Below are 16,963 nucleotides of genomic sequence, written 5' to 3' on the forward strand. Positions count from 1 at the left end.
CTTGTTTACACCGGTTCACGGCGGCACGAATTCCCGATAAACGTACGCTGCGCAGTCCGCTCGAGGATAGCCAAAAGTATAAATTCGAATAAACACACCCCCGTCGCTGATCGTTGCCAGGACGAGTCCGTTTGACGTCCCACGCGTACGACCAATCCTCCGCGAACGATCGATGCGCCGAGCGAGCGGTCTACGTGTACCATAAACTTGGTATTTACGCAGGGTGTCGCGGGTCAGCCAACGCGACGAGGAGCAAATCCTTTGGCGGCGTGTCGGTGGATATCGCGTTATCGATTCGCCGTGGGGGTAAGCTTTAAAGCCGTTACGTCGAGGGGCGAAGACGCGCTGTGCCGGGGGCCGGCACAATTTCGCGACGTTAACCCAGATCGTCGTCCTTGGAACCGGTCCAGTCTGTCGGCTCAACGGTTGCCAGGAGACCCGGAGCCGGACTGTACGGCATCGCCATGGAAAATAGATGCGGAGCTTTTTTGCCGCCACCCTCTCACCCCTACGACTGGATTCCGTAGTCCAGATCGTTTCAATGCGAACGAGGCCAGCAACAATTTGTCCGCCCTCGTATAACGTTGCGTACGAGCCTCGCGATTCGACTCTGGATACTGATCGTCGTGATCGTCTGACGCGTGGCGACGACGGTTCCTGTTGGCGCATAGGGAGGACGAAGGATCGATGGGAACAGCTGCGGGAGAACTTGTGCGGTACTTCCGCGTCGCGGATCGCTGCCTGCGCGTTTGATTAACGCTGATGGCGTCAAAGGGCTAGGAAATTTGTCGGAGTCGTGTCGTTATGCGAATTATCGACGAGATCGACGGGGCGCGTACGTGCGCGGACTGCCGCGCGGTAACCCTTTTGCGACGAAGGGAAGGGTCAAATTGAAGCTTGCATCGAGGCTAGCGAAGGTCGCATGCGACGTCCCGTCCTTTTTCGAGAGGAATTGAACCACGGCCAAGAGCCTTCATCTTCGTCGTTGCCTTAAAATTGAACTCGGCCAAGGGAGTCGGAGGGTAGCTTGGCTAAACTTTCGAGTCGAGATTAGTCGGACGGTATTGACGGAACGGCTAGTTTGCTCGAGACTTCCGTCAATTGCCGTCGATTCAGTCGTCGATACGTTCGAGCACGCAAACTCTAATGGCGAGCCAATAGGTCTCGCGGAGGCTATTATACCTTTATAAAACGGCCGGGGAGATTTACACGACCTCGAGGTCGTATGATTTACGTCGCAATTTATACAGAGCGAAAGAGAGAAACTAGGCAAAAGGCACCCTACCGCGGGATCTTCTCCACGCTCCACCTCTTACTCGAATTAAAGTCCATTTAATCGAACTGGTACATCGGCCACGGTAAACGCGGCCGATTTTAATACAGAAATGGAGCCGATACACCAGTAGAGAGAGGGAGAGAGATAGAGAGAGAGAGAGAGAGAGAGAGAGCAATAATTACATTACACCAGGGCCAGAGAACCTACGTTTGTACGCGTGTGTGTGTACGCTCGCTCATAATTCAAGAACCCATCGCCCATCTATTTAGACGTCCGCCAGCTACGGGGCGGCCCTTTATTTAAGTGCACCCCCTTGCCCGTGTTCTTCCAACCGCGACCGATCGACAGATATCGAGCGGACCGAAGTCGGACGCTCGACAAACTAATTTTCCCTCCGTCGCGGGTACCGCCAGTGGCTCGCTTTGAGGCGAGTCGATCATATCGGCACCGGGGACGGCCCTGGTTGTCTTAATAAAACCGTTCCCCGCGAGGAATTGCCGGGAACGCCGGTTGAAATTACACGATTTATATTCACCAGGGCTGGCGAGCTTTCGCGTTTCGACTGCGGAATCAACGAGCGCCACGCTCGAATCTCTTCTCGCTGAGATCCCAACGCAGTTTACGCTAAGGCTGTTACGTACCAGGAGAGAGGTAATTTTTCGCGCGGAACCGAGTCCGAGGCACGGATACGGAACGCGATCCGATTTTTAGAAATGTTTCGAAAGCGTTGCGAGATTGAAATTTCGAATCCGAAGGCGGATGAAAGGTTCGAAGTTTGGGATTGTTTGGCTGGTCGCGTCCACGCAATTATCTTTTCTACGATGAAACGAAAAAGTGGATCTTTTTGCAGATAATCGGTTGGTAAGCGGTGGTATTAACACATTCTAGGGCGCTCTAATACATACGTATGCCTTATGTATAACGCGGCATTAGTTAGCAGCCATGCGCTACTGTAACGGCGACAAAGTAGAGGAATCCCCCTAAATTCCGGAGCTTAGCTCGGACAACGGTGTTTTAAACTGCGAGGCAATCTCGCAGCAATTCAACACATTGTTGGAATCCAAGCCAGGCACTTAAGGATCAAGTTTATTATAACAACAAACGTATTTCGCCAACTGCTTCTTGCTACAAAGCGAGGTGGAACAAAGTTCGAGGGCTAAATCAATTTGATAAAGCTGTCGCCTCGTCGTACCGTTAAATTTGAGCTCGGCTTTTCGAGATATCCCGTGCAGCTAACTTCGCCTCCTGTTTTCTTACCAATTAATTATCGAATATTACATCCCTGGCAAGTTCGATGAACGGAAACTAAATGACTTCGTTCTTAATTTCTTTACTTTCAAATTTTGGAGTCTTCAATCATTCTTCATATCTTCATCTGTTCGAAATGAATTCAATGCTTCAACGGAAGCACCTCATCCTCGAAGAAAGAATCTCCCAACGAAATCTCCGCTACAATAACTACAATCTAACCACGAGCTAATCACCCCCGCCCTTCGAACCCTACAACTTTTCGTAATCGCCCATTCAGCCCTCTGATTATCAGTCCCCCTCGAATATGCCCTCCTCAAGATGAATCGAAACGCCGTATAAATTATCCTACCGCGGAAACTTATCTCGTCCCGCGGAACAGCCGTATTGAAGGTTCGTGCAGCAGATAGGATCGCTGGCGCGAGCCGCGTTGGCCATATAGAAGCCAACAGGGGAGAGACCGCGCGGTGGGAAATTCGAGTAATTCCGCGATACGAGGGTAACGAGGTTCCAGGCAGATTATCTACGCCGGTGGACGCGACGCGCAGGGGTTGTGCCGTGGCGTCGCGGAAAATATCGATCTCCACCCCTCGCGTCCACGGACGGCGTTTAACAAGCGCGTTACGCCTGGCCCCTTTTAAAAGATCGCACTTCTGACTTCAATGGGCCGTGTAATCGGATTAGGCCGTGGCAACGCCACTCCCGCGAACGCGCGAACCACCCGCGCTTATTCCATCTGCCTGGATCTCACGGCCAGGATGGGGCGAGCGTCCTGTGCGTGCGGTCTTGCTTATCGGCTCCAGTCCGTTTCAGCTCGCGCGTGCGAGCGCGGTGCGTTCTTTCGAAGTCGACTCGATGAACGGCAGCTGGATCGGAAGATTCGTCGCTGGTGCGAACCGACGAGGCTCTCTGGCTCGCTCGCTTTGATTCCTCGCGGTCTAACAGAGGGGATGCGCAGCGTTTTGCTAGTCGAGGTGGATCGTGTTCGATTGCTCACTTCAAATGGACAACGAGTTGATACGCTAGTTTGAGGTGATCCAGGAAAGTTCTTGTTGTATTTTGAAATTTCAAGCTGGAGTTGGTTCGCTTGCTCGAGGTAGTTATCCGATGTTGGCGGTGAAATTCTCGCTGGCGCGCAATCGACGAGCGATTGGTACTGGTTTAGCTGTGTGGCTCGAGTCAAGAACGTTTGTCGCGTGTTTTTTCCTAGCTGGCTGAAAAACATTACTTGCGAACTTGAAAATTGCCCGTACGCATGACGTGGCGAGGGGTTGGCTTCCAGCAGTCGCCTAGCAGCAAGAAAGACTCAGACTCCATCGGCGTGGATGTTAAACTCGGGTACACGATCGATCGGCAGCGGAGCAATGTGTTCACACCGGTGGCCTTCTCCCGTAACTCGCTCACTTTCCATTTCTGCGCGGCTGGTGCGACAGGTGTTACCCAATATTTCTGTCCGACTAAACTGTGTTTATACGACGCGAAGCCGCCCTTCGCGAGGTTCTTTCGCTCCTCCACCCTCACTCGTTGAACAACAAAAAACAAGAGACACAGACAACCGAAGTTCCTCTCCTCTCGTTACCGTAGTTTCCAACAACCGCGAGGCGAGGAGTGTTTAAGAGCTGTTTCACATTGGCGGTTTAATTTGGCTTCCGTAGCTACCCTTGAAATGCTCCACGAACGAGTGCGGAACCCTCGATATGCATGGTTAAATTTGTCCGTCAAGGCTATATAACTTTCGACAACTTTACTCGACTATGAACACGTATTCTGGGATTCCGATACCATTTCGCTAACGATCCGGTGGTTCTCGCGCAAGCTAGACGACCGTTTGGCAAAACCGCCGGTGTGAAACCGGTCTAAAGCGATTCGTCAATCGGTAAGTTACGAAAGCGCGCGTCTCCAGTTTACTGCAGAGTCCCCTGGTCCTGTACCCGCTTATCAGCGCACGAAACCGACGAAGAATAAATCTCCCCTACCCCTTTCATCCCCCTGTACCACGGAGTGAAGCCAAACTTCCGACTTCCGGCCGTCGCGAAGTGTTTATGCCTTCGAGGAGCGAGGAAAGAAGACGGGGTCGAAGGAGGACGGCGGCCATGGTGTGTAGGGGACGGAGCGGGGCTGGGGCGCAGCGCGGCACAGACAATGGAGCCCTTTTACGGTAAAAAGCAGTTACTGTCTGCGTTTGAAACTTTTCCCCTTAGAAAAATATCACCTTCCGTCCCGCCGCGCCTCCGCCCAACGCGAGGGACCAAATAAATGTACCCGGCTCCGCGCCATCGCCCGCGCCTCCTCGAGCCCTCCGCCGCGTCAGGATAGCTCGCCCTCTGCTCGCCCCGAAACCGAGAGAACCTCGAGCGATACTTCGCGACGCGGACCGCCCCTGCGAGCGGATCCTCGTAACCACCCGATATCGATTTGTAGCGTGTATTATTTCTGCACGCCCCGCGAGAGAGTCTTCCTCGATTCGAGACGCCTCTCTCGCTTCTTCGTCGATCCGTCGCATTCGCGGCACGTCCGTCCATCGATCCCGTCGCTGCCGCCGGTCTGCACACTCGCGGATGTGCCGACGAAATTTTCCCCGGAGCTCGAGCTGGGGCGATTGCTTGTTAAAAAACACCCGCCACTTGGACGGACGCAACGCCGCGCACGGAATATACGTGGCTGGAAGGGGTTGAGGACGCGAGGAGAGGAAGAAGAAATGGGGTGGTGTGGACGAAAGAGTAATTGGGAAGTGGGTGGGTACTGTATGCTGGATGGCGGCACGCTTCGATGGAACGTGCTATTTTTGGAAAGAACGTTGCTATTTTGGGGGTAAAGAAGGGGCGAGGAGCTGCGATTGTGTTGGAAATGGTATCGAGTTGGGATCGAAGCGATATTGGGTGTTCGGTGTGCTGCTGTTTTTGGTTCGAAAACGTGCGGAAATTTTTGAACGAAATTTCCGAGAACTTTTTGATAAAAGGCTTCCTGTTTTAACCCTTGACTGATACGAAACAAGTAACCCGTATCCATCGGATCGGTTATCAAAATACATCGAATTCATGCACGAATTTCTAGGCGATAACACAAATAAATTACCGGTTATGAATGAAGTTTGAAAATAAATAAAAACAGTTGGCGCGGAAGTTATTTGCGATCCAACGATGTCACAGGAGAATTGATATATTTTGAATGACGAGGACAGCGGATCGCATTCATCTTGCTTTTACTGTTACGGTGCGGCTTCGTCGCTGTTTTAAAGGATCCTATTCAAAAATCATATGTTTTCGCCCCCAACCGATTTTGTTTAAACTTTGCATATTTAAACAAAATCGGTTGGGGGCGAAAACATATGATTTTTGAATAGGGTCCTTTTATCGTGATCATCTGGCGTAGATTATCCGCGATGCATTGCCCGTAAACAAGAACCACCTCTCCGAATTATGATGGTGTACAGTTCCCGAGTAATTAAGAATCCGTGTTTCATTCTCTTAAGTCACTCGCTTGTTAACAATCGCACTTCCTCCTAATTACTCTCTTAACCCTATTCCGCCCTTGCACCTTTCTTCTTACCTTTTTACGCGCCTTTTTCTACCTCTCCATGCTCCACCTCTGCCCACTTTTCTGCGTTGTCGTTTACTTTGCTGCAAACAATCAGTATTCCATGCGACATTACCTCATTCGCGTCGACAGACACTTCGACTCACCCTACTTCCGCGTTGTGCCAGATCTTCCCCATCTTTTCACGCTTATCAAAACGCCGATGCGTTTCTGAAAGCATTCTTATTGCCGATCGTCGTTTAATACCAAAATTGTCGCTATTTCATACAGAAGGGGAGCGAAAACCTCGAAATTTATCGACAGAATTCGAGACTCATTTTAATTCGACGTTTCATTTAAAGTAACGTTCTCCCCGCGCATCGAGAGCTCACAACGTAACGCACCAGCAGCAAAATGTAATCTTTTTGGGGGCTGCTCGAGCAAACGGTAGGGCGACTGCAACCCCTCGCGACCCCGTCCGATCGAAGCGTCATGATTGATCGCAGCGACCAAATTGATTGCTCGTTGACAGCGCTACATTGATTTTAATAATTTCGCGACAAGTTAATCCGGCATTGAGAGACGTAAGTAAATGGAAATTTTATCAGATTTATTGACATCGACTCCACCCTGTCTGTTACGTAATGAGTTTCGGAACAGCGCGGGATCGTTCCATTTCCTCCTCAATATTACACAGCTAATGCCGTTTATCAATTTACATTCGGTACATTGTCAATCACGAAGCATCACAAATCCTCGAGCAAACATCGTCCTCGAACTCAGCTTCCTCAAACCCAATTTCCACCCCCGTATTCGGCTCGCAGGCCCAACACCAAATCTTCGCACGAATCCTCCGGTAGCGGCCGGTCCCGTGGACCACCATTTTGGTCTCGAGACTAACTCGTCGCCTAGCGTCAAACTCTAAATGGCATTCGATCCATTCGTAGCGGGAGGACGTTTCGCAGTGCTGCAGGCTGTTGGCCTCGCGACGCGATTTCCAAGCCACGCGTGCTGCGAGATAAAAGATAGAACGAGAGGAAACGAGCGACTCGTTTTTCCCCCGCTCGCGCCTGCGTGATGATTCGTACGCGGCGTCCCCGTTCGATCCAGGCGATCCAGCGTCGCCTCTTCTCGCTTTTCCGCCGTCTCGAGCGCCGTTTTCACTCGGGTCAGAGGCGACGCGACGCCGTCCTTGTCCCAGCTATACGCGAAACCCTTTCGAACGGTGGCGCCCGCCTGGCTGCCTGCCGTCCAGGCGCCAGTAAACCGGGTCCAATACTCGCGCACAGGGACACGTAGAGCTCCGGAGGACAGAGAATGCCGGAGTTCATCATTCATTTTCCAACTACCCGCGACCTTCCCTTCGCTCCTTCCTACCCGCGTCTTTCACCCGGGCAATTTTTTTGCCACGGTCAGCACGAAAATGACCCACGGCCCCTTTCAGGTGCCCGCGCGAGACAGCGCGGCCGGATTCGACGTCGGGTTTTAAAGAATCGGCCAGAGATAAGGGGCAGTTTTCGAGACCGTTTGCGAAGCGGTACGCGGCCCTCAGTCTAGGCGAATGCTAACGCGGCGCGCGCACCCGGCTCTCTATGAAGTTTTAATTAAATTTGTAGACCAGTTCTTGCCCCCAGTCGGTTGTTTTTGCTCGTCGCTGCTCCTTAGAACGCGACGAGGTAAGTCGTTCCCGGGGAAACTGTCTTGTTGGGACCCGCGACTGTATCCCAGCAGACGGTACAGAGTCGTGATAATGGAGGAATTTTTTAATCTCGTGGATTGCTTTGTCCGTTGTGTAAAACACATTCAGCCCAACGGCGATGAAATTTTCTATCGCGTCTTAATTAAACTGCGCGTCGTCCCCCGTGCCGCTTCTTTTCTACCCCGTCCACGGATATTCCGGCGTTTTACTTGGGCCTCGAATCGTCGGGAAGCGCGCGTACTTCTTTACGCGGACGCGGAAGCGGCCAAAGAAGGGAAACGACCGGGGATGCACGGGCGGGTGGCTCGCCGCGCGAAATTTTTTAATCTCCCCGCGAATCGAGTTGCATCGCGGCCAGCAGAATCCGACTATTCCGTGGCCCGCGGACGAGCTTTCTATCGGCGGTTTAATTAAATCTCTCCAGCATCGACTGTGGCCCACTCGAGAATTCGCGACTGGAACACTCGCGCGAAAGCGTTCGCGGTATTTCGAAGTGAAGTGCCCCGCCGCCTTCGAAACGGCTCGCTGCTGATACAAGAACTTTTCTCGTCCGATCCCTCGCCAGCCGGCTCATTCAAGATTGATCTTCGAGATGATTTATGTCCCGCTCTCGACCATTTGTTTCCCCTTGTCGTTCCTTCTCGCGTGTCGCTCCCGTCCCTCGCGCCTTTCCACCCCCGCGAATATCGCCGGGGGTTCCATCGACGTTTCGTTTGCATGCGAATACAAGATTTTCACCTGACACCCTATGCCCGTGTAATACTGTCCAAGCGAACGACACGGGATTCTTTCCTCAGTGGCGTGTATCGATTCTCGTTTTAAAGTAAAGCTGGGAGGGTGGAAGATGGGTGTGTGCATATGTCACTGGTGGCCAGCTAGGATAACAGTCGCGTACCCTGCCATCGCGTATCAGAAATACTCGAGGAACCGGAAATATTACGTACGCTTCGAGTTTATAAAAATAAATCGTGTAAGCAGACACGGATCGAGGGTCCAAAGGAGACGCTCCACGAATTTTCATTTTTATATTACTCGCATCGATAAATTAATAGGCGAAAATGTATCGAGTATCGAAAGCGAGGTGCACGCTACAGCGTCGAGGATGTTGTAATCCAACGCTCCAATAACACAGGGTGGAAAGGAATGAAAGCTCATTGGAGCCTCGTTAAGAACAACACTGTTTTATGTAACCAGTTGTGAAAGCTATCTAGGTGAATACTGGCTCGTATTCGAGGCTCTCCTTTTTTTTTATAAATTCTCGCTCCTGAGAAAGGAGGCTATATTAAACACCGAATTCGGTAGCCCTCGAGAGGCAAGAACAGCGCATCACTTGTCTCTCGTAAATTTACTTATCCCTCCGCAACCTTCGAGCCCCACCGCCTCTCCCTTTCGCGTTCATTTTTGTTTATTCCACCCGCCGGCTGCATCTCCGCCTCTTTTTCTCTCGTCCATCGAGGAAGATTTAAGTGTTTAATAACGGCCGCCCTCGCTGGGCCGAGAGAAGATACAAGCATCTCGAGCATCATTCAGCGTTGCGTCTTCCCGAGTCTTTTTATTTCCTCTCTCATTTCCTCCGTTCGCCATTCGCGAACCAACGGTATACGTAAATCGACGAACTCGCAGAGAGAAGACGTTTATTAATCGCGGCTGTCGGCGCGACGCGCGACGATGGCAAATGAAATGGAATCAAATGAAACGGAACGGAACGACGCCGAACAGGGATCCGCGGGGAGAAAAAAGGAAACGCAAGATCACAGGGAATGTTCCTTCCTTTCCCTCTGAATCTATCTACCGCGTGTTTTCCAACCGGAAGAGACGTTCTCCACCACCGATATCGAGCGCACGATATATCGGTGCACGGTATTTCATTGAATCGCGTTTCGCTAACTTTTCGCAACTTTTCGCGAGCTATTCGAATCGCTATCGACGAGAAACGTCGGTGGTTTGTTTTTTTTTTTTTTTACAACCACGCGTTGATAAACCAAGGTTCTCCCTTCCGGTGTTTGCGTAGTTCCCAGGTGAAAAACCTAAATCGCGCCACGAACATTCCTTTGAGCCGCGCCGCGATAAACCACCCGGAAAAAGATTATTGCCTGCACGAGGCTCGCTGTGGCAGCGCGAGTGCATTATCCGATGAGCACGTAAAGGCAAAAGTGCACGGTTCGGTTCAACGTAGCAACGCGGTTAACTCGTCAAAATTGAAGACCAACCGAACAGTATAAATTAGCACGTTTAATCGGAGTGTTCGATCGAATTGAAATTTATACCGTTCACCTCGCTATACGAATTTTGCCGGATCGAATGCGTTACCCTGTAAACAGTAATTCTGCGTTCTCGCCATAAATGATAATCCGCTCGAATACTCCGTTTAAAACTTGCAAATCGTACCGCAGTGTTCGAAACGGAGTTACCGTTCCGCCGTCGAATCCCATTCGATACCAGGCGGAACAAGAGCGAATCGCGGGCATTCCAGAGCGAAACAAGCTCGCGTCTCGAGTGGTGGCGTTTAATTAAGAGAACGTTTTCTTGTTTGCCTGGCCGAATTTGTTTGGCAGCGACGACTGACGAGCCCGTCCGGGGCTGAACGTAACGAAAACAAATAGTTGCTCGACTGTGTATCCCTCGAGCCGAGTGAAGCTTCTCGCGGGAAAAACGCGCAAGAAAATTCCTGCCCGGGCGTAATTCATTCGGGCTGGTAAACAGGGCCAATGACAAACGACAAACACGTATACACGTAGAGGATCGCTCGCCCTCTTTTCTGGTCGTTCTCGCGGGTCAGCCAGTCGGTTCCTGCCACGTTTTCCAGCAGCGCGTTAAGGCCACGGGCCGCGACGCGAGGGCGAGGACGTAAACCGCCAAGGGGTCGCTCGGTTTATTTGAACAGCGATCCTCCTCGTGGGAAGGGGAGTTAGGTGTGTTTTTCTAAATAAAAGAGAAAGCCCACCACTCGAAACCACTGGCGTACTCCACGGGCCACGAACGTTTTACGCCTTTTCGTTTTCCCATCGGTTTTTTTCCTCCCTTTTCTTGGACCACGACGCCCATCGGGGCTGGGTTAAGGTTACCGCAACTACCACCGCTGCGAGGGGCACCGAGCCTCCGTTCGTTACACGGAAACTCTTCGATATTAATTCGAGTGCTCCATTCGCGAACGAATATCTCGAATCTCTCGTTGACGACGACTATTCTCTGTAATCTGCGAGCATCGAAACGCAGTGCGCGCGTTAGTCTCGATCGAGCCCCGCGTTCAACGCGTCCGCTACGCGCGCAGCGATTGGTATCGTGCGCGGTTTCGCAGGGGGCTTAAAATTCCGTAAGCCGCCGCTGGTGACCCGGGGCACGCGGTTCGGTCAGTAACCCTGGGGGAATTTTTCTCGTAACCCCGCGAAAATCAGCAGCGGCGGCGAGTCTGGCGTCTGCCACGAATCAGATTCACCTGTCGTGCCGGCGACTCTGCCGCGTCATCCGAATACCGTCCCCGCGTGTGTACACGCGGCATTATCGCGAGTTTCATTACCGCGGCGCAAGCGTTGACAGCGATATTTGCACGGCTTTGAAACGTACACCTGGCTCCATTAATCTTGCCTTCTGTGGATCCCACAGAATCGTCCGCGACTGCTGAAAGCGAGCCGGGAAGCTCCGATGTCGGGTGGCGTGTTATAAGACGCGGAAGGGTCGCGGCCGATAAAACCGCGTGGAAACCGTGGCGTAGGCGCGCGGTGGCGGGTCGTCTGAACGACCGATTCTTTGGTTACCACGCGATAACAGCGTTAATTGCCATTTGAAGGGCGCGGGACGGATAGCTTGTTCCCGTCACGTTTTCTACGCCGGATTCCACGGTGGAAATGTAAATCCCTTATCTCAGCCTCCTCTGTTTGCTTGATAATACGCGACGGGAATTTGATTAAACGCGCTACGTGTTTTGTGCGGCACGTCGCAACGGTTTTTCTATTCCTGCGTGGAAAAGAGCCGTTGAATTGTAAAGTTAACAACGCCGCCGCGCCGGAGAGGCGGCGAAAACGCGATCCCGTACCAATCCGCCCGGCAAATTGCACGGCGAAATTAAGGGAACGACGAGGTTACGCGGAGTTGAAGCGGTTGTCACGTTTTATAATCGCGTAATTGGGGATGCTGGACCGTCGAGATGCATCGTGGCCAGAGTCTCAGCTTCTGAAATCGCGTTACTTTTACGTAATTACCCTCCCTGTGTACCGATATTTTATCGTTACGCGTATACACGAACGCATCGAACAGGTAGCGTGTGTACGCTGTACTAATTCTGTCTCGCAATTAATTTAGATACAAGACCAGTGCGTTGTACCATTCAAGATCAATGAGACGGAGTTCGATTAACGATCGCTGAAGAACTCGTTAAAAATATCGCCATTAGCATCGCCGGGGTGGAACGCATACCACACGGACCGGCAATATTCCTTAATGCAAGAAACGTCCGATGTTCCGAAAAAAAGTCGAAAACATTCTCCCGCTGAATATTCAACGGGAGGGGGTAGAGGCAGGGGAAAAAGAAGGGAAAAAGGAACGCAAAGTCGCGCGCAAGGACGTCGTATTCTCGTAGAGGCGTATAAAAATGCAAGGATGCGCGTAAAGCAGAGGCGGGGAGAGAGAGAAGCAGAGAAGGAGGAGGAGGAGGAGGTGGAAAAAGGAGAAAGAAAAAAGAAGAAGCGGTTCAGAAGAGGAGGAAGGAATCGGTTGATCTCGCGGTTCTCCGCGAGATCGTGGCTTTCCCACTCGCTTGCCTCGCGCTGGTACCTGCGTGCCGAGTAGCGCACCGGTGGCGCCCGAACGGCGACGACCGCCACCGAGGGCCGAGCCGAGCGCGCACGAGCTGCTCCCCGCCACAGTCTGAAATCGGCTAGCGTGACGATACGACGTGCGGCAACAGTCGTTTAATGGTAATAGACCCGATGCGTTGCGACGTTTCGGTCCTCGATATCGGTACGTCGATCTGAGTCGATTCGAAATCGCGTCGACTGCACGCGGCTAAACCGAGTGTTGGTGTTCAGTGCCGGCGAGGGACCAGAGATTCTAACAGAGAAAGAGAGCGAGAGTAACCGTGAGGAACGGGACGATCGTGCGAGAGAGCGAAACAGAGAGAGAGAGAGACGACTCTACACGGCGTCCAGTGCAAGAAGAGGAATTCCCTGTGTTGTCACGATGGCAGCCCACGAGCATCGAGCCTCCGCCGCGGTCATCGTCGCGATCGTCTTCGCACTGTTGCCGTTCATAGGTGAGTGTTCGAGTTACTACGTAGGCTCTTTAAAAGTAGTAGGACGCGAGGGACGCGGATAAGAGAGCCTGGCTAATCGGGCACGTGTGTGCGCACCTTTCCCACGTACACGGTTTCCGCGCTTTCGCCTAGGCGGAGGGCAACGTCACCGCGTTTATATTCCGGCGTTGGCACGCGATCGCTCAGCAGGTGGTTCACCGAACGCGCGGTGGAATTCAAGCGAGAGATGCCTGACGCCGATATATACGGGCACGGTCGATGGAATTTCGATGCGATCGAATTCGCAGGGGCCGAATACTTCCGTCCGCGGAGGCTTTTGACCCTTCGCGCCATTCCCGGCGAAGCGCGGCAACTCCGTGCGAATTCAAATCCGTTGGGCGTCCCGCGGGACCGCAACCGTTTTCAGTCGGTTGCGTGACTACGCGTCCCGCGGCGGTGGGCAACATTTCGTGCACCTGTGACGCTCCCGAGGCGGCCGCGTCGTCGTTGAAAATGGCAGCTCGTCAAGCGACGGTGTGTGTCGAAACGCCAGCCTCGCGGTATCAGCCTGCCTGGTAATCTATCGATCGATGACTCACCGTTCGACGCTTATTGGATCGGCCAGGAAAAATCTAATTGCTCTTATCTCCGGTTACTCGCGGTTGTCGCAAGCGGAACCGCGTGTTTCACACGGGAACTCGTGCAAAATTTCGTTCGCAATCGGGGGCCCCTCGTATCCTCTCAGCAGTAGATATCTCGTTTCTAGTACTGCTCTCTTCGTACGCGATTTCGAGTCGTGCCAGGAACGCAAATACCAATTAGCGAGGGCTCTGGGACAGCTCAGGTATATAATCTCGATAGCGTCGCCAGGGCGTGGGGTAATAAGGACAAAAGGGTCGCCTTGCGAAGTCCCCGGGCCTAAGCAAAGAGGCACCGACACCTGAGCAAACGATCGTCTTGCACCTGTACGAGGAAGGGCGCCTAGGTTTTGGAGCAGGTTAACAGAGGAAGCGAGAGAGAGAGACAGAATAAGAGACGTGCACCTTGCACGGAGTCGGCTTTCCGCCAACGATATAACCCGACCTCCGAGGGACCCGTCTACGGGGCCCTCTGCTCGCGTCCAAGGGAATCAGGGAAACGTTACCTGAAAAGAGTCAGGCTCTGTTGCGTCGCCTTTGTGCTGTTCGACCACTTTCCGTGAAATTGCACCGCGCCGGCCTCGACGCCGCTCCGCACATTCTCGAATGTATATATACCTGTCCGAATGGCTCTGGTGCAAATTGCCGTCGGTGAGGAAGGCCGTCCCGTCCCGGCCTGTCCGGCTCGTTCCTCCCTTTCGTTCTCGATCGTCCAGCCTGCGATACACCGCGACGAAAGTCGCTCGACCTGTACGTATCGCAACGAATCGGTAACGCGCCTCTAACGCGGTCGAAAAATCGCGAATCGACTTCCTCCGAGGCGGCAGGATACGCGCACTCGGAGAACGGTGTAACGAGGTTTCAGTACTATAATAGGATTCAATTCGTGGATACGTGTAACCCTTATGGATCTTGTATAACGCGCAGCTTACGAGAGGAATGAAACAGTATCTCTACACGGGTTTCTCGTAGCTCGCGGAGAAATGTTAGAAGAACGATTAAATAACCCGCATTCGTAGTTTTAGACATTCATTCGGTTACAAATGCGAGCCAGTTAACTCAGTTTCGAGTTCTCTCAATTCGTTCGAATTACCAATTCCCAGATATTCCAAGTATATCAATTTATTGAATTTACAGCGTGCTTTGTGTCCGGATGACCAATGCGCGCTCCGTTCCACAAATAATGCTACCGGTATAACATCTTCGTCCCGTTTCTATATCTCGACTTGGTACTTAAATTCTCCTCGCCGTATTTTACTCGAATCGGTTGGTATTCCGTAAATTGCCCGCAAATCTGTTGTTAACTCCGAAATATCTACGCGATCGTATCTCGGATACAACGCAGAAACTGAAGTTGAAAGCATAGGAAACGATCAAGGGTACAGCGAAGGTGTAAATTACGCTTCCTGCTACCGCTCCGTTCCTGTATTTTCCCTGGCAGAACAAGGAACGTTCGTGGAAACGCGTCGCGGCTGAACAAAACTAGGATACGAACAGTGGCGCTCGCACAAGACTGCACGAGCGAGAACCGCGTTATAGAAAGGATCGGCTTCGTATCTCCACGGCGTTCCCTCGGCGTTCGTCTTCGTCTGGTCGCCTACTCCGCTCCGTCCTCACGGAGCGCACTCGCGGCCGCTCAGTCCGGTTTCGTCGAGTCGCCTTTGGGATCGCGTTGTCTTTTTTCCCTTCCTCTTTTTTGTCCCGTTGTCCCTTCGCTTCTACAAGCGTGCCTCCGCTCGCTCACCGGTTGTAATTTATAAATGGCCATCGCGCGCGGTCCACGGCAGAAGAGGTTGAAGGGGGACGAGGATGGAGAGGACGGTTGGGTCGAGGAACCGGGACAGAGAAACGGTACCGTTTCGGAGTTAGACCGTTTCACTTTCGAGCTGGCTCTCGCAGAGCGACGCGCAACGGTCGCGGGGTGCCCGCGTTTACCCTTCTCTGTTGGGTTGCTGCTCTCGCAAAGGTGTTCCGAGAAAGGCGTTAGCCCGCGAGTTGTTCCCTCTGAAATTTATCTGTCATTGTTCGAGGCCCGGCTATGAGTTGCGCCGCGGGAATACGCATCTGCATTCTTTCCGGGGCCGCTGCCAGGCGGATCGCGGCGACACGGAGAAAGTGTCGCGACAACAATGCTCTCCCTGTACGCGTCCGTGCATGAATAGAAAAGAAGCAGGCGAGCGAGCGTGTAGAGAGAAAGAGAGAGAGAGAGAGAGAGAGAATACGTAGAAGGAAATTTTGATGGATTACTTTGAAATATCGTACGGGCAGAGTGGTGTACCCGTATGCGAGAAGTGTCGTACGAGGATCGTAGCCGCTTCGAGTAGTCACGCTCGTGCTTGGGACGTTTTACGGCCGGAGTAATAAAGTCGCGAGCTTTTTTATCGTCGATTTTATTATGATAGATATCCCCGAGTTGTTCCCCGACAGTACACGCGGGGAATCGTCAGCGTGAAATATTGCGCTGTTGGATGTGTTAATGATCGTGCGGAGCGCGTTGGTATTAATCTTGGGACTATCGATCTGAGAGCATCGAGGAATGCGCTGCTTCGCGACGTTAGCTACCACGCTGCTCCTCGAACGCGGTGTGTCTCTCTCGATGTTACGGGTAGCCAGGGAAAAGAACAGGGTATTTCGACGGCAAATTTATTCCCAGTTTGACGCGCAAGAAATGGTAGAATTCAACTGGACGCCAGTGCTCGAAACGGCCGGCGGAACAGTCAGTCGGAGAGATCCGTGAACGCTCGTCTTTAAAGTAAATAGAGGTTGCATCGCGTGCACTACCGCGAGATGCGCCGCGATTACCTTAAGAGTTGCTCGAGGATGGAAAAAGGAAGGACTGAGCGGAGCAATCGAGACGCGAGGAAAAACGCTAGATCGCCGGAAGATAAACGGGCCCGCGGCGCTGACCTTTTCTCGTTTCGCCATTGTAAACGGCCGCCTGTACACGCGTCGCCTTTTTTCCCCCCTTTTTCCTTCACGCACGCAGCGGTCGTGCCACGGGTTCATCGATCCTTTATTTTTTTTCCACCACGCGTCGCATTGTTACGCGGTGACCCATTGCCAGTGGTCCACGGATTCCGGGGACCATTAAAGTTCCTTTCTCCCGCTGGCTCGCCATTATCGAGTCGCATAAATACAACGAGGCAACCGTTGAACCTTTTAGAACCGTCTCGTGCGCTCTTTTTTCTCCCCCTCCGCTTCGTACGCCCTGTAAACGCGCTCCGCGAAGCTCCGCGACGCGCCAAGGGTAGCGAAGATTAACGAACGAACGTAAACGAGACGGAAGCGCGGGAGGGGAATTTTTCTTCGGCTCTGCTAGCGAGCGCACCGCGAACAACCGAAGGAAAAACCGCCCGCGA

At 52.5% G+C, this 16,963-nt stretch overlaps 1 protein-coding gene across 3 annotated transcripts in view; it reads left to right on the top strand.

Annotated features, from left to right (window-relative positions):
* The first annotated feature begins 12,849 nt into the window (after positions 1-12,849).
* The window catches only part of Fas2 (neural cell adhesion molecule fasciclin 2), a 115,021-nt gene continuing 110,907 nt past the window's right edge, over positions 12,850-16,963 (top strand). For 2 of the 3 annotated variants that reach the window (XM_076896768.1, XM_076896769.1), the window contains exon 1: positions 12,850-12,987. In XM_076896768.1, coding sequence (XP_076752883.1) covers positions 12,915-12,987 — 73 coding nt within the window. In that variant the 5' untranslated portion in view covers positions 12,850-12,914. The remainder of the gene's footprint in view (positions 12,988-16,963) is intronic. The other variant, XM_076896767.1, reaches the window with a different exon arrangement.

This window comes from Xylocopa sonorina, chromosome 6 (genome assembly GCF_050948175.1).
Source record: "Xylocopa sonorina isolate GNS202 chromosome 6, iyXylSono1_principal, whole genome shotgun sequence".
Taxonomy (NCBI): Eukaryota; Metazoa; Arthropoda; class Insecta; order Hymenoptera; family Apidae; genus Xylocopa; species Xylocopa sonorina.